Raw genomic sequence first — 27,753 nt, forward strand, 5'->3', positions numbered from 1 at the left:
TCCACACTGATCACAGCTGAATGGTTTAAATCCAGTGTGGATAAGCTGATGTTTTTGTAAGCTGCAATCCTGAGTAAAGGTCTTTCCACACTGATCACAGCTGAATGGTTTAAATCCAGCATGGATGAGCTGATGTTTTTGTAAGCTGCAATTCTGAGTAAAGGTCTTTCCACACTGATCACAGCTGAATGGTTTAAATCCAGCGTGGATAAGCTGATGTTTTTGTAAGCTGCAGTCCTGAGTAAAGGTCTTTCCACACTGATCACAGCTGAATGGTTTAAATCCAGTGTGGATGACCTGATGTCCTTTTAAGTTACCTTTGGAAGTGAAAGACTTTCCACACTGATCACAGCTGAATGGTTTAAATCCAGTGTGGATGATCTGATGTCCTTTTAAGTTACCTTTGGAAGTGAAAGACTTTCCACACTGATCACAGCTGAATGGTTTAAATCCAGTGTGGATGACCTGATGTTTTTTTAAGCTGCCACTCTGAGTGAAAGTCCTGCCACATTGATCACAGCTGAATGGTTTAAATCCAGTGTGGATGACCTGATGTCCTTTTAAGTTACCTTTGGACGTGAAAGACTTTCCACACTGATCACAGCTGAATGGTTTAAATCCAGTGTGGATGACCTGATGTCCTTTTAAGTTACCTTTGGACGTGAAAGACTTTCCACACTGATCACACCTGAACGGTTTAAATCCAGCGTGAATAAGCTGATGTTTTCTTAAGTTGGCATTCTGAGTAAAAGCTTTTCCACACTGATCACAGCTGAATGGTTTAAATCCAGTGTGAATGAGGTTGTGTTTTTTTAAGCCGTCACTCTTGGTGAAACTCTTTCCACACTGATCACAGCTGAATGGTTTAAATCCAGTGTGGATGAGCTGATGTCTTTTTAAGTTGGAATTCTGAGTAAAAGCCTTTCCACACCGATCACAGCTGAATGGTTTAAATCCAGTGTGGATGAGCTGATGTTGTTTTAAACAACTATGCCGGGTTAAAGTCTTTCCACACTGATCGCATGTGAAGCTTTTGTCCCCACTGTCAATGCTCTGGCGTCTTCTGGGCTGCTTCATAGTGGTAAAAGTCTTTTCCATCCGGTTCACAACTGGTTCATCTGTACTTGCTGGAACTGGTTGGTTTTTGTTTTCTTTGATGCTTTCCCTTCTTTTGCCTATAATTACAAAGAAACAATGACATGTGGTTATAGAATGACAAAACCTACAAAGTGTACAGATTATGACACATTCTTAAAACCTTAATTCAGTTTCAGTTTAACATCGTTAAAAGATTAAAGAAAACGTATATAGAGACACATTGTAGACACAAACAGAAGACATTAAATATATGAAAAGAGATATGTGAATTATTTAGCAAAGAAAAAAGATAAATAACTCTAAATATATCTTATATTTTAGACATCTAAAAGTAGCCACCCTTTCATTTGTTGACAGCGCTGCAATCCCTTAGCCTTCTCTCAATGAGCTTCATGATGTAGTCGCCAAGCGCAGTCGCAAAAAAACATCAATCGCTAACAAACAAAAAAGTGGCTCACGTGGTGACCGCCCCAGGAAAGGAAGACCAAGAGTCACCTCTGCTGCTGACGATAAATTTATCTGAGTCACCAGCCTCAGAAATCACAGCACCTCTGGTTAGAGCCTAGAGAAATGCCACACAGAGTTCCAGTAGCAGAAATATCTCTACATCACCTGCTGAGAGGAGACTTTGTGAATCAGCCCTTTATGGTCAAATAGCTGCTAAGAAACCACTACTAAGGAAAAGCAACAATCAGAAGACATTTGTTTGGGCCAAGAAACACAGGGAATGGACATTAGACCAGTGAAAATCTGGTCTGATGAGTCAAATTTTGAGATGTTTGGTTCCACCCACTGTGTCTTTGGGCGAAGCAGAAAAGGTGAACGGTTCACGCTGTGAAACATGGAGGAGGAGGTGTGATGGTGTGGAGGTGCTTTGCTTGTGACGTTGTTGCTGATTTATTCAAAATTGAATGCACGCTAAACCAGCATGGCTACTACAGCATCCCGCAGTAACATGCCGCCCCATCTGGTTTGTGTTTAGTTGCACCATCATTTATTTTTCAACAGGACAATGACCCCAAACACACCTCCAGGCTGTGTAAGGGCTAATTTGACCAAGGAGAATGATGGAGCGCTACGCCAGAAAGCCTGGACTCCACAGTAACCCGACCTAAACCCAATCCAGATGGTTTGGGATCATATGGACCAAAAGGGCTAGAAAGTACTCAAGACTGTTGGAAAACCATTTCAGGTGACTACCTGTGAAGCTCATCAAGGGATGCCAAGAGTGTGCAAGGCAGTAATCAAAACAAAGGGTGGCTAGTGAAGATATGTGTAGCTTATTTTAGAGTTTAGGAATGTGTTAGATAGGATGTAGAATTATTGTAGAGACACTGACACTGCCCTGGATGCAATAAAGGCCTGAGTGTGTCATGAATTTAGGAGTAGATTTCTAGGAGGCCCTCCCCCACTTTGATCTGTGAAAGTAAGACAAAGAAAAGTTAATATTGAGGGGAAATTCCCAGGGGATACCTGGGTGGGGGTCTCAGTGTTTGTAACTGGATAACTTTGGTCTGAAAGGGAGATTACTTTTATGACCGGCAGGAAGTCACGTATACAGAGAAACACACACACACACACAGTGCTTTGACTGTTACGACGCACCCACACCTACATGCACACTCACTCACTCACATGCACTTACACATACACACAGATATGCGCACACAGGCACTCACATGCTCATGCATACACACACAGACACAGAGTTTGCAGGCCACCATGGGGGTTTTATGATGGGGTCACTTCTACAAAACTGTGTTTCACAGACAAAGGAGTGGAATATTTGCAGAGGGACACTGGCCTTGCACGTCTTCCCTTCTAGAAGATGCATGCTTAACTGAAGAGGAATAAAGATGAATAATGGTTTTTGTGAAATGACTACTGAGTCCGGTGCCGTCTCTGGATGCCCGAGGAATAAAAAAGCACCGGGGTGAAACTGATTTCGTAACACTAGAATCTAGAATATAAGACATGAGTTATTTTCATTTTTTTGTTTACTTCCTATTTCCATATTTCTTCATTTATAGTTTTGATGCCTTCAGTGAGAACCTACAATGTAAACAGCCATGAAACGAAAGAAAAGGCATTAAATGAGAAGCTGTGTCCAAACATTTGACCAGTGCTGTACTAAGATAGAAAGACAAACAGTACACTTGGCTCAGCCTGGCTGCAGCGCCGAAAAGAAACCTGAGGTTGTTCCCGGTTTTTCATTACTTACTAAGATTTCATTACTTTCAAGAGGGCTTTTACTTTTCCAGGTCAAAAGAAGATCTTCTAAATTAGTCTTCAGTGTAGATGTACTTATAAGCTCTTCCAGGGAGTCGAGATTCTCTGATTTGTTGCCTTCTTTTTCAGAGCAGCCACATTGTGCAGAGGATGTAATGCTATTAACAAAAGAAGCTCTATGCGATCATCAGATGGAATAAAGTAAGCGACAGAGGATAAACAGAAGGTACAAGCGAAAACACAAATTAGCTAAGAGAGAAACCCTGTAGACAATTATGGAGTTAGGCAACCAATGCAGTTATAATTTACTCACTGTGGATCCCTCTCTGAGTAACCCGAATTAAAGATCCACCAGGGGAGAAGGAGGCAAGCGTGCCGATTTTGTAATTGGACTACGACTAGTAGAGAGAGTGGGCTCACTGACCTCCTCTTTCCGGCATGTTACTCCCGTCAGTCAGCACGAGTACACGTTCTTTGTTTACAACGATCAACGAGAGCGTATATCTTTCCAATCACGCATCAGAAACAGAAACGCGATCTGCTGGAGACCAGAGGGGTAGCATTAAGGAAGCTCAGCACAGCCACGCGATCTTTGCCTTAGACGGCTTAAAAAACTAAAGCTCCTCGTGGAAGATAAAACGTTTGATGACTGTAGTTATACTCTTACTTCCTTACGCCTACGTTCTGCTTTTTACAAGCGCTACTACTTCTTCTTGTTTAATGTCGATTGGCAAGCAACGTTTCTGGTGCATTACCGCCACCACCTGCACAGGAGTGTTGATAGGGGACACTAATCTCCTGCGAATTCTTTCATCTTTACTGTTCTGCCATCTTCACTTGATTTTTTTAATTACTTTTTCATTTCTACTTTAGTGAGTAGTATCATTATATCAATTTGACTGCTTTATGTAGCTTGTTTTGCATATTTGCGTTCCAGCTCTAAAATTTGAGGCTCCCCCATTGCCCCTCCCGTCAAGATTGTCTTATGTTTGTTTTCATTTTAATAAACGTGAACAGCAGAGAGAGGAAGACACCCTACAATGAGATGAAACAATACCTTGTAATTTTTCCTGCATATACAATTTTACAGTCATTCACACCATGCCACTAATAACCAGCTCGCTAAGTAAAACATAATAAAAACAAACCAACACACATAAAACACCAGACATTATGATATAGACTTATAATTTGCACAATTTGTGTTTTCTAAATTCTATTACACACATATACGCGAAAAGTGAACGCAAGGGCCCTCAGTGCCCCTGCTTGCTGCTGCTGCGCTGAAGTCTCAAACACAACCTGTCAAAAGGGAAAGGGGGCGGGAAGCATCCAAACAAAGAACATTTCATTCATAATGTTGTCAATCCAAGCCCAGTGTGCATTGACTATTTTTTGTGGTTTGTGCGAAATCCCAGAAAGAAAATAAAACCCTATAAAATGGTCAAGGTCTATTAGGTTATGTTATGGTGATTCTCGGGTTGAGTGTCATCAGATGCTCAGTATAGGGAAAAAAAGAAAGGAGAGGAGAAGAAACGAGCAAAACATACAGGTAATCAGATGTGTCATCGGATAATGGTAGGTATGGGGCGTTAAATGGGGCATTTAAACTTCATTTCATTTCATTTCAAAACAGCATTAAGACCGTGGACCAGACCTTTTATTAGAAATTCAACAAATACTGGCATTAATAGGGATACACTCCTTTCCAGCTGGTGGCGATAATGCTCCAATAAACGAAGAAGAAGAAGATGTGCCAGTCATCATAATTGTTATTTTCCATGGCATTTTTTTTAAGCTGGTTAAAGCCATCACCTTTGTCTATCTGTATCTGAAAGTGCCACAGGACTAGGGCTGTCCCAAACACACTATCAGTTGTGGCCATCTTGCTGATATATTCATGGATGTTTGTTGTTTCATCCTGAATAGTGGTTCTGACACTCAGTAGGCTGCAGCCACCTTAATTTCACTTAGTGTAAAGTCTCAGAGTGCTGGATTTGGATTGAAACTTTCCTTACATGTTAAAGAGCTTTCTTATCTTGATGCCAGTGGCTTCTTTCTCTTCTTTTAGCCTACTGATTATCCCAGCAGGGGTACAGGTATTAATTGCCTGGATCCTATTCTTCCCATTCAGCTAACAACAGGCCATCCTTCAAAAGTCTTTGCCTCACTGTGTGTGCAGATGCACTCACATCTGCCTGCTGCCATTCCTGAGCAACTCTACACTGGTGGCACCCATATCCCGCAGCTGAATCCTGTTTAGGAGACCGTTCTAAGCCTTGCTGGACTTTCTTGAGCGCCCTGAACCTTCTTGACAACAATTAAACCTGTTTCTTAAAAGTTCTTGATGATCCCATAAATGGTCGATTTAGCTGCAATTTTAGTGCCTGTGAAGCCCTTTTTATGCAACACAATGATGTTGCATTGCAGATAACCATGGTTAACAGGAAGAACAACGATCTCAAACATAATCCTCACTATTATTCTAACTCAGTCAGCATAACATAATAATCTTCAGCCTTGTGCTCGTCAACATTCTATTGTTTGTATTTGTTTCTTGAAATTATCTCAGCATGTCTTTTTATGGCAGTGATAAATGCAGTGGAAATAGGTTTTTTGGGATTAAGTTCATTTTTATGGCAAAGGACTTGCAAAGAACTTTGCAATTCATCTGATCACTCTTCTTAACATTCTGGAGTATTTGGAGGATTTTTCTTCCTTCGGCAGAAACTGCTTCTTTGTGCTACCTGATGCTCATGGCGTGCATTTAGCTTCTTTAGCCAGTAGGTGTGAATCATGTCATGGCTGTCTAAGTCAGGGGTGTCAAACTCCAGGCCTCGAGGGCCGGTGTCCTGCAGGTTTTAGATATCACCCTGTTTCAACACACCTGAATCAAATGATTAGTTCATTACCAGGGTTGTGGAGAACTTTGGCTGTCTCCCAATTCAGGGTCTGCAGCCTTAAAGTACGCAGCCTCAACGATCCTCAAGGGCCGCGTACTCAAAGACCGCTAAGGCCGGAAGTGCGAGGCTTGTGTAATGGGACGGTCTAGCCTCCGTTGCGCTGATACTGTTGTTTGTCAATAAAGTTAAAAAAAAAAAAAGCCTCCGTTGCGCTGCCCAGGTTGCCTAGCAACCATGATACTAACCACTGGAAACGTGTCATAGCTTTGTTTGACAGAAATGAAGGAGAAAATCTTTTGTTCATTTGTTTGTTTCTTTCTACATGAGCTTTGATCATTCTCTGTAAGATTAAGCTCTGCTATTGAACGGCGTATATTTTAAAGTAAAGGCTTTAAAACCAAGTTAGTACAAACGTCACTAATGTCACATAACTTTGCCAACATGTGGCCAACAGGAATGTTTTAATGTTCTTCGTTATTAAACATTTGCACATAAATAAGTGACATAATATTCAGTACTTAAAGTGTACTCTTCGGCCGTCCCTCATCCGCCGTTTTTTTCGGCAAAATTATCCACACCCACCGCCGCGCTATGCATTCTGGGATATGTTGGGCCACGAAGTCTACACTGCCACAGCCTTAAAATTCAGGGAAATGAAGGACGCATTTCAGGGGCGCATTTCGAGCAGCCTTTGAATTGGGACAGCCTTCGGCGCGCCGCTGTGACGTAATTGGCCTTGAAGTCCGTACTTTAAGGCTGCAGACCCTGAATTGGGAGACAGCCTTTAAGACATGTTGAAGAGGTAATTTAGCCATTTAAATCAGCTGTGTTGGAACAAGGACACATCTAAAACATGCAGGACACCGGCCCCTAAGGCCTGGAGTTCAACACATGTGGTCTTAGTCTTTATGCTTGAGACCCTTTCTTGGATGCGTGGATCCTGTTCAGGGAGGTTGGCTGTTAACACCACTGGCCACTAGAAGTGGGAATCACCAGACTCTGAGTATTGCGATACAATATATTGTGATTTGTCACATTTTTTTCTATTCATTTTATCTAATAACAAAGTCAAACACTCATTGTTTCTCTAATTTCCGTCAGTTTTATTGCTGACAAACTGAACTGTTTGTATCACAGTCTAGTCCAACGTAACTGAATGCAACCATCTGGGGACAACGGTACAATTATAGCTATTCCGAACCATCAAATTTGTAAAAACTATGCAGCCCCTTCAGCAACAAAAGAATTTGAAAGTAAATTACTGTAAAATTAAAACAATATAGTTTTACATTAAATAAAAAAAAATTTCAATTGGAATAAAATAAAATATGTTGTCTTAAATTAAAATAAGTAAACTGTCATGTTTATTGCTGCCATAAAAAAAGTTAAACACATTTGGACAGTGAAGGAATGTCAGGATTCTTGCTCAGAAAAAGGAGCTGATCAACATGCTCTGAAGTCAGAGCATGTTCCAGTCCACAAAACCTTTTTTGTAACAAAATATCGATTTCTGCTGTCCCTGTATCGATACATTATTAGCAAACAAAATATCACGATACTACACAGTATCGATTTTTTCCCCCACCCCTAATATACAAACAACCAGTACACAGGACACAGAACAGAAACATACACAATTTTTCTTACATAGAGGGTAGTATGTAGTGTCAGGGCTATGGCATCATCAGTGGACCTGTTGTGGCGGTATGCGAATTGTAGAGGGTCCAGTGAGTCAGGTAGTGCAGAGCAAAGGAAGTCCCTGACCAGCTTCTTGAAGCATTTGCTCACGATGGGGGTCAGGGCTACAGGTCGCCAGTTGTTCAATGAGGAGATGGTGGAGGATTTGGGTACAGGGATGATGGTGGCCATTTTGAAGCAGGCTGGGACTACAGACAGAGAGAGGGAAAGGTTGAAGATGTGTGTAAACACTCCAGCCAGCTTAGCCGCGCATGACTTGAGGACGCGGCCGGGAATCCCGTCCGGACCAGTAGCTTTGCGCGCGTTCACCTTCCTGAAGCACTTCCGCACATCCTCCTCAGACACAGTGTGTGCACTGACGTCATCCGCGGTGCGCACACTGTCCGGTCTCATGGTGTTTGCTGTGTCGAATCTAGCGTAGAATACGTTTAGATCAAGGGTGTAGATTTGGTTTTGGCATTGGTGGGGACGGATGATTCAACCACCGAACCCTGTTCTATGTAATCTTAGATGAGTAGTTTTATGGACAAAAACCACCAGGTCAATCAGTGTTCCCTTAGTGCCAAAATATAACAGATGTTGGTGCACTATAACTGAAGTAATGATGTTAAGTCCTCAAAGTCATATTCTTTTATTGTCATGACTGTATTTGAAGCTATTTTTATTTTTGTATGATACCTGATTTATATGGATTATGGCTGAAGTAAACTAATGCCTAAAATACTTAGTCATTTGTTTAATAATAATTTAACATTATATAATTCAGATATAAAACTATGAATTGTGATTTTAAATGGTTTAAAAGCATGTAGAATAGCATATGTAGGCAAGTATATTTCTCGTCTTTTTATTAAGAAGCAAAAACAAAAAGGAAAAAAAAAAAGAAACAGGGCAGGGTTCGGTGGTTGAATCATCCGTCCCCACCAATGCCAAAACCAAATCTACACCCTTGACTACTGGAATAGGTTTTGTGTCTCTCCTCTGGGCACAGGAATTGCAGGGTTTTAAAGCTTGGATCGGGGTCTGATGCTGTATGCTGATAATATTCAATATTTAGTATTTACTGTTATAATCACATAGATTATCGTGATGATGATGTTTATTATATTGCTCTCTTTTTTCTTTCTTAACAGATGATCCATGGTTAAATATATATATATATATATATATATATATATATATATATATTTTTTTTTTTTTTTTTTTTTTTAATTTAATTTTTTTTTTTTTTGTCTGTTTGTTTTGGTTGTTTTTTATTTTTTGCCCTTTATCACCCTTCCTCTTCCCCGCTGTTTTTCTTTCCCTACCTCTCTTTCTTTCTCCTTCTTTCCCCCAGTCATGCCTGTCCCGTGTGTAGCAAGTGAAAATAAAATAAACAATAAAAACAAAGGTGAATCAAATAGACCAATACAGCAATGGTCCATTTGGTAAAGTTAAAAATAAAAAATAAAATAAAAATGAAAAGAAACCTCCAATTTCAGATATTTGAGGTTATGCTTAAAATAATGATACCAAACAAGGCAAGATAAACTGTTTTAAAGGTGAAATATAGAGGTAAAATCAAAAGTAGTCAAAAACAGTCATTTATACCCTGGACCCCAGAGGGGTAAAGCATGTTAGCTACCACTCACCGCTTGTTTGCAGGCTATATTAAATGGAAAACTTCCACAATACATCCAAATGTAAGATATTTGATTGATTGATTATCAGTTTCAAAATACATAAAAACATTTAATCTGTATGCATAAACTATTCAGTCTGACAACTGCGAGGTTTAAATCAATAGGGAATATTTATAGATAGTTACACAATTGGGGGAAAAACTGACTAAGCTTATATGTATGGAGAGCACATAAGTGCAAAGGCAGGAAAATAAAACTGAGAGGAAGAAATACAATATTATGTAACTTTTAGGTGTCACTCGGTCATCTTCACTGGCGCGATGATCAGTGGTAAGTCGTTCCTTCCTGACTTGTTGGTGCAGGGGCTGAAGAAAGGGTAGAGGGTCTCATTGAAAATGTCATTAAAAGTATAGATGTGCATCTTAGCATCAACATTGTAGAAAGACACCTGCAAAGAAGAGAAACACACCTAAAGTAAAATTACATAAACAATACAATAGTGAAAATATCTATATTTATAATATTTATCTATATGTAGCTAAATAAGTTTAAATTAAAGGGGGACTCAATTTGCCCATTCTTTATGAGACAGGTAAATTCCAATCACGTACACCTGCGCACCTGTCCATTTTCAAAGTCCACAAATATCCCGATCTTATGAAGTACAAGGTTCACTGGGACATCTGTGTAGGGTTGAGATCGAAAGCCAAACTTATTCCTGTGGGGAGAAATGACAAAGGGAAAGGAAATTAAAGATGAAAAAGTTCTTCTAACATCAGTAGGTCTGATTTCATTTTAATCTGCATTCTTGCAAAAGCATGGCATTTTCATGCATTTTTAAGGAACTTAAAAAAGTAAGACATCTATCAGGTAAAAGGGAAAAATTAAACAACTGAAAACATTCTTTGTGGGGGATTGCTAAAAAGACCGGCTTTTAAATCCAACATTTACATGTCATTGCTTTATTTTTACATTCAGCAAATGCTGGGAAACATTAGCATCAATCTGGAGTGTTTCTGTCCTTTTCATTAATACAAGTACAATGTTATGTCTCACATTTCTGTTTGGTCTTCATCCTCTGCTAATTGAATTTTCTGTCTCATTATTGGCTAAATGTGAATGTATGCAAAGACGACACAAGAGTTCCCGTAGCTCTTCTGGGAGCTAGAGTCAACTAGAAAATGTCTTCTTGAGTGAGTCCTCTATGAAGAGGAGCCTTTCCTTATTGTCAGCGGTCGCGGCTGCTACAGAGTGCTGGCAGCCTCATTTCCCTCGGCCTTAAAACTGCAAGGCGGCCATGCTGCAATGCCAAAACACTGATGGTAAAATCACAGTGATCCCACCCACCATCAATGCGTCGGTTGCCCCCGGGAAAATCGTGGGGGTCACGGGAGATCCCGTCGTAACTATCGTCTGGATACCAAACCTCCTAATAGCCAGGAGAATGTGATCCATTTCTTCAGTGATTGAGCGGTAATCCTGCTAGGCCAGAGACAGGGAGTTGGCGAGGCCAGCTTGCACTGGAGCCAGCAACTGTTGGAGGAATACGTAAGTGAAGATGAATCCGTCATCATCCATTCCTAGCAAGGATAGCATACTTTCCATGAGCTTGAGAGGCCATCATCCAGGCCAGAGAGAGAGAGAGGAGTTTCTCAGCCCACTCTTCAACAGAGAGGGAGTAGCGAATGAGTGGTGTCATTCCCTTGGGTGGGGGGGATCCCGGAGGAAGGTCATCACACGACCCTCAGCAGATCCAGTAAGGCCACCACATGATGGTATTTCGTTTCGTTGGCTGAAACGGCCAAAAAAAAGAAAACTCAGCTTCAACGTGCACAAACCATGAAGGAGGGGGTGAAGCCAAAAATCCGCCAGCTTAAAAGCCACAGCAAAAGTTGAAACATACAGCTCAGCTATCACTTCCAAAATAAATGAAGACAGAAAACTAAACAGCCATGGTGTTTGTAGGGTTACTGAAGTAGGGTTAACATGGTGGCTAGCTACACTGCTATCGTTAGCATATATAAACACTGTGAAGCTGGACACCGAACGCTAACTTTTTTCCACTTGATAAAAGTTAACGTGAGGGTTCCCGAAGGTTAGGGACAAATGCAATCGCATGGCAAGATGCTGTAAACAGACCAAACTTTAGTCAGGAGAACAACTGAGATAATCCATCTACAGTACGAGGTTAGTCATTAATATACTGCTGCATGGGCTGGTGTAGCCCAGTGGAATTGAGGTTCTACAGTTCTTCTTTTTCCTGTTCTGTCTAATCTATTTTTATAATTCTATATTTTATAATTCACTATAGTTTATTTGCTCTTCTTTGCCAAACCTATTCTCTATTGTCTCAAATCTATGTCTATCAAATTTATTTTGCCATCCTTTCACCTTATTGGCTTAAACCATACATTCTTGCATGTGATTGGTTAGGAGAAGTAGATCCTGCCTCCTCATGCTTACTGAAGGACATTCCAAGTGCAGTGTAGATGAGGCTACAGCGAAAGGCTAAAACAAACAATCCCTGATTAATGAGGAAAAATACTTTCTGTAGTGGAAAAAAATAACAGCCTGTAACCAGTATTTGGTTCAGGAGGAGCAGAACGGAATCACCTAGAAAACCGGAGGTTGTTTATACGGAAATTATAGTACTTCCGACCGTCTTGATGAGTGTTGTAAAAGTTAGCATTGCTAGCTGATGTAGCGAGCATGGTGCCCTCTTCCCAAGTCTATCGGTGTGTGGGTAAGTTGGGTAGGCACTGATGAAGTTTTCAAAACAGTGTTTGGAGGATTCAGTCGTTCTTATTAATAAGAACGACTGAATTTTTATTAATATTAAATAATATTAATAAAAATTTGTTTTATGTCCAAGTTAACCATGTGATAGTCCTGCCTAAGCCAATGCTCTTTATTCCACTTTTATTCCTCTTTATTTGCATGCAAATGTTACTGCTGCTGCTGCAGGCAATGTGTAAAATGTGATTGAAGTCCCGTAGCTGGATAAGGAGTATTACACAAATATTCTCCCCTGGTACTCTGGCTTCTTCCCACAGTCCAAAGACATGCAGTTAGTGGGGCTAGGTTAATTGATCAATTTAAATTACCAGTAGGCGTGAATGTGAGTGTCTGTCTCTGTGTGTTAGCCCTGCAACAAACTGGCGACCTGTCCAGGTTGTACCCCGCCTCTCGCCCTATGACAGCTGGGATAGGCTCCAGCGCCTATCCCATATAAAAATATGGTTTTGTATGTGGAAAATTTGTTTAGAAATAAATGCTGATTAAAACTATATTGTAAGGTGAGTACAAGTCAGAAAAACTTGATAACTTTCTAGTTAAAGATAATGAGACTCCATAAACAATAATTAAGACTTAATCAGTTCTTTCATTTCCAAAAAGAAAAGTCCACTGTTATGTGTTTTTCAGTGCAAACTTATACTATTTTATTAGTTCAATGGTTTATTTTCATTTTGTATAAGGATTGAAATGATGCAATGTCCATATGGTTAACATACTTGAATACACAAATATGTGTGTGAGCTGAATTCCAAAGCTGCATGTAATAAAGGTTTTTATTGTCATGCAGGCTGGGGTTTTTTTTCCCTTCCATCCCATTTGTGGTTGTTCATGGATTTCAGATGTTGGAACTCTCCTCTGAGAGGAGATGTCGAGCAATCCCAGGCCCTAGAATTTGTCTGCCGCAATGATCGTCCTTAGTTCATTTGAAGATTCGCTGTTTGGTAGAACACGCCCAGACCACATAACAGTGCTGACAGTAGAAAAAGACCTGAGGGTGCACCCACTAAATCTTCTTTTCTGATTTTTTTTTCTCATCTTCTTCTCCAAGAAAAAGCGAGCTTGACTTGACTTATTCTTCTGACTCTTGACTTGAGACTTTGTATCACTGACACCCATGTGGAGACTCAGAGACCCTTAACAGTAATTCTATGACTGAGATTGTTTAGGTTATAAATTGTTTTGCCAGCTATAGTTGTGTCTATGTTGCAGTGCTATCATCTGTGTGATAATACAGCGTTCTCCTCAACTCACCTGCCTCCTGTAAACCATTCTCCCTTTAACACTACCTCACAAACCTAGAACTGGTCCACCGGAGGGTACATAGAAGCTCTGGTTAAACTGGGCTATAGTTACATTGTAAGGTTTTCAAACTGAGCTTTAAAATGAACAGTGATAATAAAAACTGAGAGAGGCTAACAGCGATCACTGGCTGTTTTTAGGGGGCTGTTCAGATTAAATAGAACAAGATACAAAGCATTAAAACATGTTAAAAACACAACAGCCTTAATAAACGCAAAGTAGTTTGGACCCAGAAGCAGGATTCATCAGGTCATCATTTAAAGATTGGATATACCACCTGCTGTGAATGTTTTAATGGAGTACAGTTGTTATTATTGTCACATGTCACAGCCAGTTTATGACCGTTAAAATAAATAAAATTCATATAAGAAATAAAATTGCCTTGTGTAAACTGTATATGGTGTTAAATAGGTCTATACTACAGTACTGCGCTGGACAATATGTTGCGGTCATAATTAAATGGAAGTGACTAAGTGACGATTTATCCACAAATACTGTTTAGCTTCTCTCAGACCTATATTGAAACTAAAAATATATATACAGACTGCAAATGGAGACCATTCACCTTCAAAGTGGAAGTTGTACCGTATGAAACATGTTGACTGTAGCTCTGAGGTACAACTTTTACTTTGAAGGTGAACATTCTCCCTTTCCAGTTTGTGTCACACCATAATGTTGTATTACCACAAGTAGTTAACCACATACTTGCAGAAACACATGAAAATCTGCAAGCAATTGTGGCAATCTGCTAGCAACCAAAGTGACAACAAGCAGCATGCTTCTGGGAACCACCGCCAACCATTTGGGAAATAAGCATTTTTCCTTCAGCTACAACGGCCAATAATTTGGAGAACTCTTCAACAATGTGTTTAACTCACTTGTCTCTTAAACTGAGGAACCAGAATCCATTGTCTGGGGTGTATTCAATCTTCCCCTTCCTGCTGACGGAATACTTGACCACACCCAGGTCCCAGTCAGTCTTCCCTGTCACGTCCACCTTTTCAAACCAAACAAACCACAATCCTTCACTCAAATAGTGAAACGCATGTAAGTCTGAAGAAGCCAAGATGTTTGGCCAACATTTGTTTATTTAGCACACAATTGTATCTTGTAATGAAAGCAGTATGGAATCAAGTTTAATCAACGATAAAGAACTGAATTATAATATGTGAGCAATGATTTTCAAGACTTTTGACTCTTAGAAAGGGCAAACCCTCATACCTCCCAATAATGTTTTCCAGAAGAGATTGGCTCCCTCCCTATAACACAGACAACTTTTTCAAACCTCTCTGGGTTGTCTGGCACCAGTTGGTGTCGATCTCCACACCTCACCTGCAGAAATATACAATACAATTTATAATTACAGCTCATTTCATGGAGATTTTACATCTTCTTTTTCTACACAGCAAATCCAGCATGTCCAAATTAACACTGTGGGATTTGATTTCAACACTATTAAAGTGTCTATATGGGTCCACACCAGAGAGTGTTAATTTAACTCTTTTTGGTCGCAGCGGTAATAAAAGCCGAGGGAGGTCAACAGTGATCACTGACTGTTTTAGGAGCTTTTTGAGATCAAATAGAAGAAAATACATAACATTAAACATGTTAACAACACAAAAGCCATATTAAACGCAGACTACTTTAGGCCCGGAAGTAGGATTCTTCGTGTCATCACTGAACAACCGGATAGAGATTGACAGACCACGTGACTTTCGCGCATTGCATGCCGGGAACTCGTGGCAAAACAATCCAAGTACCTGCATCAAATGCAAGCATTTGCAGCACCGCAAAACGTTCATTCTTCGGTTCCAATAAATTCTTGCTTTTTCTTTGCCCCCCAAAAAGGTATGTACAAAACGAAGGAGAACAATGCCGGTCCGTACAAAGACAGACTTGATCAAAAGTCAAAGAAAAGATATGAGGAAAAAAATCAAACCAGTGAAAGGGTTAGACCCTTACGAGCACACAGAGGGACAAAATATGTTAGCGTGCTGCCCAACTTTCACCACGCTCATATTTATAATTATACGGTTCTTGGAGTGAGTGCATACACTCGTGAAGTTTAGTAACTTCAGGTCACTGCAACAAGCCCAGGTACAGTTTACCGACGGATGGGTACAGGACCTTGAAATGCACCGTGTAGAAAGTAAAGACCATTGTACATATCATAAGTTTACCAGTCTCACAAATCGTCTTCATAAATACACATTCGTTAACCGTTTATTAATAGGACCTCTGAGCTCAATGGTAATTAATTAGTAGTGGAAATAATTTCTGGTACGCATCACAGAAATGTAGCAGTGACAATAATATTGTATGCTGTAATCGTACTGGGCAATTAGTGATACAAAACAACTGTTTTACCCTGTGAATAAAAGTATATGTTTTTGTCAATGTACCATGATAATAACAGAAGCGAAACACAATATTGTGTCAGGACAATTCACTATTTATGCACAATAAACACAGGAGCATAGCGCGACAATTTCTGTTCAGCGCCAGACTTGCTTGTAACCTATATCACCAATTATGTTAAGATAAATGACGCATTAACTACAACAGCAGACTGACCTTTGTGGAAATGCTTGGAGCAGACTAACCTGTGAGCTGGAGTGTTCTGGGACATTATATTTTGTCTTTGAATGGCTGCAATCCAGTCGCCTCTTTGTTACTTCGGAAACATGGCTCGAACAATTTCTCTTCAACGACATAATCCGATAACAACCGATCTCTTTACCCGTCGGCTTTCTGTGGCTGTCATGCGACCGGCTATTGCAGTTAATAATACAACAGCTTCTTGCCATTTTTTGTGTTTCTTTTTATCGCTGTATAACTGATTTCAATTGAAAGCCTGCATGCGCTAGTACCTCTTGCCACGAGTTCCCAGAATTCTTTGCGGTTTTACCCCTGAGTGACATCACATTTTCAATCTCTATCGGTGTCATAGCCCCTCTAGGAGTTCAGAGTTAAGAGGTCAAGAGTTAATGTTTCCATTGTAACACCTCCAGATTTGACATAGAAACACTCATTTTTAACACTCGATTTTAACTACTATCATTTTACACCTCAGAGTTACATTAAAAGAATGTGACTCTACTTAGAGTAAAATTAACTCTACTTTTGCAAGAAGACTACTAACACCAAAACATTTAACACTTTTGAATTTTCTGTGTACTGTTCTCTCTTTATGCTAAAAGAGAGGCTCCGAGACAAGAGGACACAGGAAGTCATTTCAGCATGATTGTAATGGTCTAGTAACTGAACAGGAGCCTCACACTTTTCAGGTCTGATGACAGCACCAGTCTTGGATGGGCGGTATTGGAGTCCAGAGTTACATCCACTGTGTTGAAAGAAGATGTAAAGAACTTCATTTTCTGTTGGTAATTCTGCTTTCATTAATTTTAGCTTGGATGAATGTCACTTACGTGCATATTCGTGTATCCCCTTTATCCCTGCAGACAAACAAAATTATATATATATATATATATATATATATATATATATATATATATATATATATATATATATATATATATATATATATATATTAATATTATATATTATTAACAAAATACAGTGCTGCTGTTAAAACTCACCAGATACATTTGGATCTTAATTATCAACAAGGTTAAAGTGGATGAAGTTGTATACAGTGTAACCGTTAAAAGAGCACTTGTTAAGGTGGACAGGACATGTACACTCACTGGGCTGTGATCGAGAAGGACTGGGATCCAGTGTTTGTGCAGGAAAACCTGAACAGAAACAAGACAACAGGTGTAAGGAGCTAACATGAACCTACCTTACTGTTTGGTCTGGTAATCCAGCAGAAATAGAAGTAACAGCTAATACAAACCTGCACCACCAGGGGGGAGTATTTCATTGCTTAATGATTGTATCTGTAGTACTGTCTGGCTTGAACACTTAAAAATACTTTAAAAAATTCCTCTAGTGGCAATTTATAGCCTGCTCCAGAAAGACAGTCATTGATAGTTTAATGGTTTCTCCCAAGAACTTTATGGTGTGTGAATATATTTTATAATTCATCCATCTGAAAAGTTATAAGGCTTAAAGTTGAGGGCATACTCTTGAGAGGGCTGCTAGGCCTAAACTTCTGTGTTGATGAGGAATTATTGGACAAATAACAGGTTTATTGTGTTTATTGACTAGACATGCAAAGCACAGTGCATGGGCACCCATTGGGGCATGCTGATGCCACAGTGTAATGTGCATTTGTGCAATGAAGAGAAAGGGAATCACAGGAAGTAGTGGCATATAGTACACAAGAAGACCATGAATAGCCAATAAAAAACAATTGCATAGTACATGCAAATTAGTGAAAAAGCTCAATACAGGTTTTGGAGCCATTTGCTGAATCTCCACGCTGCTTTCTACGTGAAAGATCTCTTAAAGTAGAGTTTTTTTCACTTGCGTGTTTTTAATAAGATTATCTGACTGATTATCTTCTAGCTGGTGCCTTTTGGGTCATCACAGCGGATCATCTGCCACCACCTCACCCTACCCCTAGCAGTCTCTTCTATTATACTCACACTAACCGACTTCACTACATCCATGAATCTTCTCTTAGGGGATATTCTTCCTCCTCCCTATCAGCTTCATCTTCAATATCCTTTATTCAGTATACCCACCATCCACCCACCTCCTCTTCAAATGTGCAAACCATCTCAGCCTTGCCTCTCTGGGCTTGTCTAGATCCTAGATTGTAGATTGCACTTAATCTACTCATTTTTAATTCTGTTCATGCCCAATAAAAATCTTAACATCTTCAATTACCCCTGACACTTGTCTTCACCCACTCCATCCTACCTGCACTCTCTTCCACACCTCTCTTGTCCAATGTCTGTTGAATATACCCCGATGTGTGGTATGGGTCATAAAAAGTTTGTGTCTGCATTTTGGTGATCAGAATTATAGTATTCTATTGTTCTACTACTTAGCATTAATTAACATATGGGTATCTGTGCATTACACTGGTACAGTTTATGGATGCAGCTTATTACCCAGACCAGCATTAGCTGAGTATTTAGCATTTCACTTGCAGTTACAGAAAAACACAAAAGCATCAGCCAAGAAATTTATTTAAAGTTTCTTTTTTATATAACAGCCAGACTCGGTTATCTATCGCCTAAATCTGTTTTGAGAGTTGTTGGGTTTTTTTGCTCCGTATGTTGAGTCTGAACTAATTAAAAATTCCCTGTTCTCACAGATTTTGTGTCTTCTTTGTATATTATATGTGTAAACCAGCTGAATGCTTTTCATTACACTGACCTTTTTCTGTGATATTCTTCAGCTCTTTGGCAAACTTCTCCACCTGAGCTAATATAGACATGTAAATGGACTCTGTCCCCAGGTCAGAATTCACCGACACTTTGTACCAGTCTTTGGTAGGTGGAGGGCTGGACAGAGTTGGGAACGTCTAGGGAGCAGGTGGAAAGAAATGTTAGAAATTTTTTCTTGTCAGTATTTACCAAAATGCCAACTCTTCCTACAGGATCAGAAGTTGAGCATCAAAGCTTATCAGACATTAAGTCACCGTCATGTTGCCAAGCAACCACCTAATAATAGACTAAAATGTTCCTTACACAACAAACGGGCACTTATGTGCTCTTATAAAAGCTTACAAAAGCTTTGTGTCACTCATTTGATGTCAGTGACATATAATTTGGCAAATATTGAATATAATCATTTTTGATATCTCCAATCTGTGAAGTGTACATTACATCTCTTTTCACCCTAACTTATCAAGTCAAGTTTACTTTATTTATAAACTATATGAGTATTTTAATGTTTGCTTCAGTAAAAGTATAAATATACTTAAGGTAATAGGATTTCAATCCACGTGAATTTGACCTTAAACAGATTGTTGCATGTTATGTATATGTATAGGTAAACCAAAAGCCATACAAGTATACACCCATATAGTATATCTTTTACTATATTCTAGATAAACAAATCATGCATATCAATTTTTCATTATATACTTAATGGGTCTGGCCAGTGACTGACCAATGAGTGCATTAGTATGCCTTAATGATACATGCAAATGCATTTTGATGTATAAGAACATCTTGTCAGTTCTGTGGTTATCTTCTATTTATTTGTATAAATAACATTTACCACCTCTACTTTTTTACTTTCCTCAGTCTGATTCAGTATGTCAGTTTGCCAACAGCACAGAACAAATAGTATTGGAACATGGGCGTGTACTAGCATCTTCACATCCATCCTTAAATTCTCACTTTCACACAGTATAAATGATCATCTGATTGGGCAAGCTTGGAAAGCTCGCTTTGTCTCTTCTTTAGTTCTTCGATCTCCTGTTCCAGCTGCCTTGTCATGGATTCAGCATGGCGCTGTGCCACCTTCCGGCTGATCTCCATCGCCTCCACCAGCTCTGCCTGGGAACGTTCAATGAAACAAACCAAACTTGAGAATAGAGAAACGCTGCCCGCCGTCTCTCGGTCCACTGCCAGCTGGAAAGTTAGACAGAGTGATATGAGATACATAATTGTTTAATTTGTTTTGGTTTAAAATATATATTAATATCCCCTGTAAAGAAAAAATCCCACATCACATGGAAATATGCAGCATCTGTGAATTGCAGCTCAGATTTCAAATGTAAGGAACCTAAATTTTGCTACAACTATAAATCTAAGAACATATGCAAAATGTCTAGAAATCTTAAAATGCAAGGTAAAAAGTTAGAAACATAAAATCTTTACCAAAGTTTGAATAATGTAATTAAAAATTGAGAGTGTTTCATAAATGATTTTGTTGTTTAGAAAAACATAATGTTGGAAAAATATATATATATTTTTAACTTAAAATGTAATATGTGGATTTGGTAATCAGATATAAATTGTAGATCAGGGAAATACACCTGCACTTTTATGTAAAATTGGCTATAGATATTGTTTAATAAGCTCCCAACATGTAGAAATACATAATTTAAGTTTGAAAAATTCAATTCAATTTTATTTATACAACAACAGTCGCCTCAAGGTGCATTATATTGTAAGGTATACCCTACAATATTACACAGAAAAACCCCAATAATTATACGACCCCCTATGAGCAAGCACTTTGGCAACAGTGGGAATGAAAAACTCCCTTTTAACAGGACGAAACCTCTGGCAGAACCAGGGTCAGGGAAGGGCAGCCATCAGGTGTGAACAGAAAAAGGGAAATTGAAATAGAAATTGTTTAACACAGCGGTCCCCAATCCCCAGGCCACGACCAGTACTGGTCCATGAGTCATTTGGTACCGGGCCGCGGGAGTTGAGGCTGTGAAATTTATGGTATTCAGGGTTTTTATCATTAACTCGGTTTCCCTGGGTCCATGTTGTAGTTGTGTGTCTTATATTGAAAGAAATGTTTACGTGTTACCATAGTGACCAGAGAGCATTAAGGGGCAGAAAGGAGGACGTTACTCTCAATGTTGTTGGCGCATTTCAGGAGGACGCTGCTAATAAAGTTACACAAATACACACTGAATTCGCTAAATAGCACAGTTTTTGTCTTGGTCGTATAATTTTCTTTTTTTGCATTTATCCTTGACACCTTAAAGGCCGGTCCGTGAAAATATTGTGTGACGTTAAACCAGTGCAAAAAAGGTTGGGGACTGCTGGTTTAAGAAAAACCTTGAAGTGATATGAGGATTTACAGGTTTTACCATGCACCTGTGGTCTTACACAAGAATGTGTTTGTGTTTTACCTCCAGCTCTGTCACTGACATATTTATCTCTTCGATCTTGTTGATTCTCTCGATAATCATGTCCTGGATTGTCCGCTCTGACACAGTCAGCAGTCTCTAAATACACAAACATTCATGTTACACAGTACTGACTTCACTTGACCTTCAGCCTATTGGTGTTCTGAAACAGACGTGGGGAACAAGGGTGGATCTGGTTGTGATAATGTATGTCAGACAGTAGTCAATGAGCATATCTTACAAAATACCTCCTTCTGGAAACAAATAATCACTACATAACTTCATATTTTATGCAGTATGACCTGAAACCAAATGTTTAAAAATTATATATTGAATAGAAACAGTGTAGAGCAAGGGTAAGCAACTCCAGGCCTCGAGGGCCGGTGTCCTGCAGGTTTTAGATCTCACCCTGGTTCAACACACCTGAATCAAATGATTAGTTCATTACCAGGCCTCAAGAGAACTTCAAGACATGCTGAGGAGGTAATTTAACCAATTAAATTAGATGTGTTGGATCAAGGACAGATCTAAAACCTGCAGGACACTGAGGCCTGGAGTTGCCCACCCCTGCTGTCGAGGAACATAGATTCTATGTATTTGACTCATTTTCTGTTATCAAACTGCTCCACTGTCTAAGAATTTAGGCTCAGATGTTAAATTATTTTTAACAGATTTTTTTTTTTTTTAAATGGTCTAGTTCGTTCATGCCAGAACTTCATACTATCACATGTCAGTTATCACCTGCTTTTTAGCAATTCTTTGTTACTCCTTTAAAAAAACATTATTCTGTTTTTTTTTAACATGGAAACTTCCCTAACCTAATCCATCTGTCCTTTGTATCTATCTTTTTCTGTTTTAATTTTCAAACCTTGGTTTCCATCCATTCGGTTTCAACGGTCACTGTGTCATGGTCTGGATGATCCTCCATCTCGCATTCAGGACAAATGCACACCTGGTCACTCCTACAGAAAATCTGAAGCCCATTGCATATGATTTTTATTTGGTCTTCTTTAAGGACTTCATTCAACAGGTGCAGAAGGTGAACGTTTTACCAATATTGGCCTGTTGTGGATCTCACAAAGAGGGACATTGTGGCTCATCTCAGTCCCACTCAGCGTGTACCTCCTCCTCCGGGTATGTGGTCGGTGGGAAACCGGAGGACCTGCCACATAGGTTTCATTCAATGCATCACTGAAACTGTGGTTTGGCACTGAGGATGCTCGTGAGTTCTTGACTGGAGGAAAGGACGTTGAGATTGAGTCACTTTCCAAGCCTGAAGATGAAAAAAATATCAGGGATTTTCAGGTTAGTCAGTCGCTTTAGTGAAAAGTCAAATATCTATTTGGGTACACAATGCTGACATTTTGTAGAGCCATTCATTGACCCTAGATCTTTGTTCAAGTACAGTTGTGGTCAGAGGTTTACATACACTCATCATGAGCATGAATCACATGTTAACATTCTGCTAATCATGATTTCTTTGAACTGCTGTTTTTTTCTGGGTGGAATAATTATTCAGCATTCATCTTTCCTAATCCACAAAAGGTGAAAGTACACATTCAATTTAATTAAATGTAATTCAATTCAATTCAGATTTATTCATACAGAGCCAATTCGGAACAACAGTCGCCTCAAGGTGCTTTATATTGTAAGGTAGTTACTGTTTGGCAACAGTGGGAAGGAAAAACTCCCTTGTAACAGGAAGATACCTCTGTCAGTAGTCTTGTATAAGTTTGCTGTTGTGCAACATAATTATGACAGGACAGTCATTTACCAAGTACTCTGAATTGCCTACTCTGAAATCTGAGAACTCCTCCAGATTGTACTTGAGCTTTGAAAAGTACTCTATAAATTATTACAGATGGAAACACAGAAGTTTTCTTACTCCGAGAAAGGGTCTGGTGAGTCTTTCGCACAGGGTGATGCAGCTTTTTCTTCAGTTCATCAAATAAATGGCTTGACGGGCTTCCATGCCCTCCAGTTCCCTTTCTTCCACTCTTATTCTTTACTACTCCATTTTTCATGGATTTATACTGGTCAGTGATCTCTCGTAGTGTTCTGTTAATCTGGAGGTCCGGTCGCTTTTCAAAGCTCTTTTTACACAGAGGACACTTGAAAACCTGGAAGGAAAGATGGAAATAAGATATAAGTAAAGATGGAAACAATAGAAACAGAAAGGACATCAGCAGGAATGACGAAAATATGTTAAATAACTTCTCTGAACGTCAACAGAAAGTAAGGGAATGAAAAAGCTGAAAATGAAGGAAATCAAAAAAATAAGACCTTAGCTCCATTCCAGTATTTGGTGATGCATTGCATGCAGAAGCTATGTCCACATGGTGTGGATGCAGGGTTGGTGAATACATCAAGGCATATGGAGCACTGGAACTGTTCTTCACATAAAAAACTGTCATATAGAGACATCTTTCTGGAAGCAAAATAGAGAGGCAAACAATCTTTAGGAGAGTTTCAACATATGGATGATAACATTTGTGATTTTAAGCAACATAAACCACATAACTAATTTGGTTTATGTTGGTTTGGTTTATTTCAGTGACTAAGCAGTCACTGGAGAAGGTTACAGCTTCTCCAGTGTGATGATCTGGCAAATTTACTGCTGTATGCTCTCAATCGTATTGGTGGCATACATAATAAAGGATGGGATAAGGGTGCACTTTACATGGTATTTCATCTGGCTGTTCACACAAGTAAACTTGATGCACTTCGTCAAAGGTTTCACTTGTCTTTTACACAAAAGGTGTCCTTTGGCATTTGTACTCTGACAAACCACGTCAAGGCATGTCAGAGGAACAGATCTGTCACTCCCAGCTGTCACTCGTATTTCAACTTTGGAATTAAAAACTGCTGTATTATAGTAAAATCATAAAAGCTGATCAAATGTAGCTCCCGATCCTTTAATGCAATTTAACCGAGGTATTTCTTACAGTGTAGTGAAATAAAACCTTCACAGATTGTCATGTGCGTAAACAGCAAAACATCAATTCTGACAGAGTATACTGCCCCCTACTGGCTCAAGTATTTGTTATTCCCCAGCTTTAAGCTTTAATTCCTCTCTTCACTCAAAGCATGTTAAAGGAAAGCCTTCTAAATATCCAGCTGTCAATTTTTTTTCTACATGTGTCACTTTCTGATTGAATATGTAATTGTGTGTGTGATACTTTTACTATCACACTTGACCTTTGAAACACTTTTGCTCATAATCAAGCTCATCATGTTATCTGAGGTGATAACCTTCCTCCTCAGGTAGCTGCTGGGAGGACTTCTCACTAACCACTGATAACAACTTCATTAAGACTTTCTTCAGAGAACAACTGAGGCTTCTGTAATGTAGCTTTTGTCCCGCAACTGTGCTCAGTCCCTGAAAACACAAAATTGTCTTATTGTGTCATATGCTCTGATCAGCATGTCAGGTTGAATTTATCACTAGGAGATGCTAGTTGTACTTTGGGTGTTTGGTGTGTTTTAATGTGAGTGCTGTCTGACTTTTTTAAACAAGTGAAACCCAAGAGAGGAGCAAAGAGTCATGAAGCAGTTATCTAACAAGCTATTTATTTATTATGAGAATCAAAAGTCGTGTTTAAATTTAGTGTATCAAATGTCTAGCAACAAAATAACAGGTTAAGAGGTTCAGGCAAGCTGAATATATGAGAGACAAAGGACAGACTCACACATATCTCTCTTTGATGACTAAAATCTGAACAGTATGGTCAGAAGATTTCAGGAATGAAGTTGATCGAGATTTTGTTCAGAACCCACAGGTACAGGTTTATCTTTATACAGGTAACATTTGAGCAGACTCATGTTGGGCAACACATTTCACAAATACTTCTGAAAGTTGATTTTCACGGGAAGCCATGCATAATTCTGTCTCATGTGTAAACTTCTCATGCTAGCCTATCCTGTTTCAGAGTTGTATGGGGCTGGACAGTATTGTTATTGTTCTGGAGTTAAATGTGTGGAAATCCCAGGATGGTTCATCTGTCTGTCCCACAGCTACTACATGCAGGTCAGGTATTTGTTTTGTGAGGGAGGGAAATACATGCACAAGTGTGAAATCCTGCAGGTTAAAGAGAGCTAGTTATTTGTCAAAAGAAACTAGTACCATTGTCAAATATTAGATTTTTTTGCTTGAGTCATCAACCATGAGTTGAATCGTGCTCAATTCATGAGCATTGAGATAATGATTTACTACTAGAAATTGTTATATGAGCAAGGAAAGATGCAGATCACAGGCTCCATTTAGGACAAAAATCAAAAGCTTAAAAAAATCCTCTTAGCACGTTTCCTAGATAAACATATAACTTACTTTGCCAACTTTCCTAATTTTGGCATTAAAACATTTGTCAGGGGTTCTTATGGAAGAGGGAACAAAAGAGGAATTATATCCAAAATTAAAAAACAGTGTGTTCATCATCTTGGTTTGCAGCCAAGAGATGATTACAAAGCACAATTATCATGATTATGCTCAATCTTTAACTTCCATTAAGAAGGTCATACCCACAAAGCACAAAGTAGCTGAAGTAAACAACATTACAGCCATAATATGACTCAGCTAAAATTCTAAAATCCACAGAATAAACCACTAAAGTGCCCACAAATATGTGGAGCACGTTTGGTGTTCTGGTAGCTGCAAAACCATTGCAAAATGTTATCTCACTGCTTGAAAATTATCCTTGGAGATGGGATGGTTGGGGTTTGGAGATCTAAGAATTCTTCAACTTTTCTGTGGTTTATATGATCCAAATCCAAATCGAATTTATTTATAAAGTACATTTAAAAACAGAAAGTTTGCCCAAAGTGCTGTACAGAAAAACAAAAACAAGACAAAAAACAAACGATAAGACCACTCACATTAAAACGCGTACATAAAATAAAACAAAGACAATAAAAAGAGCACATCAACATCAACTCACACCGGTCCAAAAAAGAAGTGTGTCCAAAAGAGACTTAAAAACTGCCTATTATTTACAGGCAATGCATTCCAAAGTTTGGGAACCACAATTGAAAAAGCTTCTTCTCCTCTAAGCTTCAGCCTAGTTTTTGGGACAACCAAAGGCAGCTGATCTGTGGGCCTGCGAGGGAAGTACATCAGAATAGTATGGAGAAGCAAGACCATTTAAGCATTTATAAGTCAACATTAGGACTTTGAAATTAATTCTATGATAAACAGGAAGCCAGTTAAAGGTGGGCATGAAAGGTGAGATATTTCCATGCCTGTGTACCAGTTAAGAGACTGGCAGCAGCATTTTGAACAAGCTGAAGATGTGAGAGGGATGCTTGGCTGACTCCAGCATAAAGTGCATTGCAATAGTCAAGCCGAGTTGAGATAAAGGCATGTATTATTTTCTCAAAGTCATGCCCTGACAAAATTGGCTTAAGCTTTGCCTTAATTGGAAAAAGCTTTTTTTGCAACTCAGAACTGATTTGTTTACTAAATTTAAAATCCAAATCCATTATGGCTCCAAGATTTGTTACATGCTGTTTGATGAGTGACCCAAACTATTACATTTTACTCCTAAATCTCACTAATCAACATATGCCAGAAAAACAACAAGCACAGCCTCGTATTACAAGAAATACACAAAATAATAACAAAAGGAAAATGTGATACCTTAATGCAGGTAAGGTGGACAGCACAGAAATCCAGAGATGGCCCACCTTGGCCGCTCACACTCTCAATTATGAGGTGTCTCGGTGTGTGTACGTGCATAAGTAGTGTGTTCAAGAAAGTACCGCCACGCCCTCTCATAGTTCTCTGTAAATGTGGCAGGACTGGTTAAGATAGTGAAAAAAGAAAAACTAGGTCAGAGGACGTCAGATCTTATCTCTGCATATGTTTATAGTAACACTCCTTTTATTAAGCATCAATGAAAATAGCCGCACATAGATCAGCCTGTGAGACTGTATCACATATCATAAGTATTATGAATTACTGATTATAAGTAAAACAAATTTGTGATATAGGATTATTTTGAGATTTTGTGATATAGGGTGTGTTCTTTGTTTTTTGCCATTGTGTGTGATAGAACTGCTCTGAGCGTTAAATCTGGCCTATATCAGATGTAAGGTCCTCATCTGGTGCACATCTGAGCTGTTTTCAGCATGCTTGCTATTTTAAGATCACTCCACAGAAATCAACTTGCAATGGCTGCTGGATCTCCTTGAGGGTGTCAAAATGGTGATCCTTTACCGGAGGTGTGATTATTTTTTGTATAACTCTTTTAAAATGGATTAAGATCTATAAACTTCAGCATAATTTTTAAGTGTTGCACATGACCAGTACATTTTCATATCATTTGGTTGTGCTAAGACACTACAGCAGGCTGTTTAATCATCCTCTCCATTAAGAATATTT

At 39.1% G+C, this 27,753-nt stretch overlaps 2 protein-coding genes across 10 annotated transcripts in view; both read right to left on the reverse strand.

Annotated features, from left to right (window-relative positions):
* LOC146390510 (uncharacterized) overlaps nucleotides 1-4,098 on the reverse strand; it is a 5,392-nt gene extending 1,294 nt beyond the window's left edge. Inside the window, exons 1-3 of one of the 7 annotated variants that reach the window (XM_084923564.1) lie at nucleotides 3,752-4,098; nucleotides 2,438-2,516; nucleotides 1-1,175 (exon numbers count right to left, since the gene is read on the reverse strand). The exon at nucleotides 1-1,175 is cut by the window's left edge and continues 1,294 nt beyond it. In XM_084923564.1, the coding sequence (XP_084779690.1) occupies nucleotides 1-1,098 (1,098 nt within the window). In that variant the 5' untranslated portion in view covers nucleotides 1,099-1,175; nucleotides 2,438-2,516; nucleotides 3,752-4,098. Of the gene's footprint in view, nucleotides 1,176-2,437; nucleotides 2,517-3,319; nucleotides 3,504-3,640 lie in introns of all 7 variants that reach the window. The other 6 variants (XM_084923563.1, XM_084923561.1, XM_084923559.1 and 3 more) reach the window with 6 other exon arrangements.
* A 5,067-nt stretch (nucleotides 4,099-9,165) lies between these two features.
* Nucleotides 9,166-27,102, reverse strand: LOC146390511 (E3 ubiquitin-protein ligase TRIM21-like). 3 transcript variants are annotated; one of them, XR_014799841.1, is made up of 16 exons: nucleotides 27,010-27,102; nucleotides 23,661-23,805; nucleotides 23,263-23,497; nucleotides 22,430-22,650; nucleotides 22,246-22,350; nucleotides 21,381-21,476; nucleotides 19,906-20,139; nucleotides 18,935-19,082; nucleotides 17,353-17,400; nucleotides 17,074-17,100; nucleotides 16,924-16,988; nucleotides 14,867-14,977; nucleotides 14,524-14,642; nucleotides 10,898-11,342; nucleotides 10,172-10,268; nucleotides 9,980-9,998 (listed from the first exon to the last, which is right to left on the reverse strand). XR_014799841.1 is itself a non-coding variant. In XM_084923554.1 (15 exons), the coding sequence occupies exons 2-15, from the start codon at nucleotides 23,799-23,801 to the stop codon at nucleotides 9,846-9,848; spliced, it is 1,800 nt and encodes a 599-aa protein (XP_084779680.1). In that variant the 5' UTR covers nucleotides 23,802-23,805; nucleotides 27,010-27,102; the 3' UTR covers nucleotides 9,166-9,845. The 3 variants fall into 3 exon arrangements, 2 of the variants coding, with proteins under 2 accessions (XP_084779680.1, XP_084779681.1); XM_084923554.1 differs by lacking the exon at nucleotides 10,898-11,342 and having other exon boundaries at nucleotides 9,166-9,998; XM_084923555.1 differs by lacking the exon at nucleotides 10,898-11,342 and having other exon boundaries at nucleotides 9,853-9,998; nucleotides 10,162-10,268.
* Nucleotides 27,103-27,753: the final 651 nt, after the last annotated feature.

This window comes from Perissodus microlepis, chromosome 3 (genome assembly GCF_051167445.1).
Source record: "Perissodus microlepis isolate ML-2025 ecotype Zambia chromosome 3, ASM5116744v1, whole genome shotgun sequence".
NCBI lineage: Eukaryota > Metazoa > Chordata > Actinopteri > Cichliformes > Cichlidae > Perissodus > Perissodus microlepis.

What these genes read in the sequence shown, in the direction of transcription:
- LOC146390511 (XM_084923554.1), bottom strand. Translation starts at nt 23,801, where the DNA reads ATGTCTCTATATGACAGTTTTTTATGTGAAGAACAGTTCCAGTGCTCC. An exon ending in GGGGATACACGAATATGCAC is followed by an intron (nt 16,989 to 17,073) that starts GTAAGTGACATT and finishes CTTTCAACACAG; the next exon opens with TGGATGTAACTCTGGACTCC. An exon ending in CTGGAAAACATTATTGGGAG is followed by an intron (nt 14,643 to 14,866) that starts GTATGAGGGTTT and finishes TGGTTTGAAAAG; the next exon opens with GTGGACGTGACAGGGAAGAC.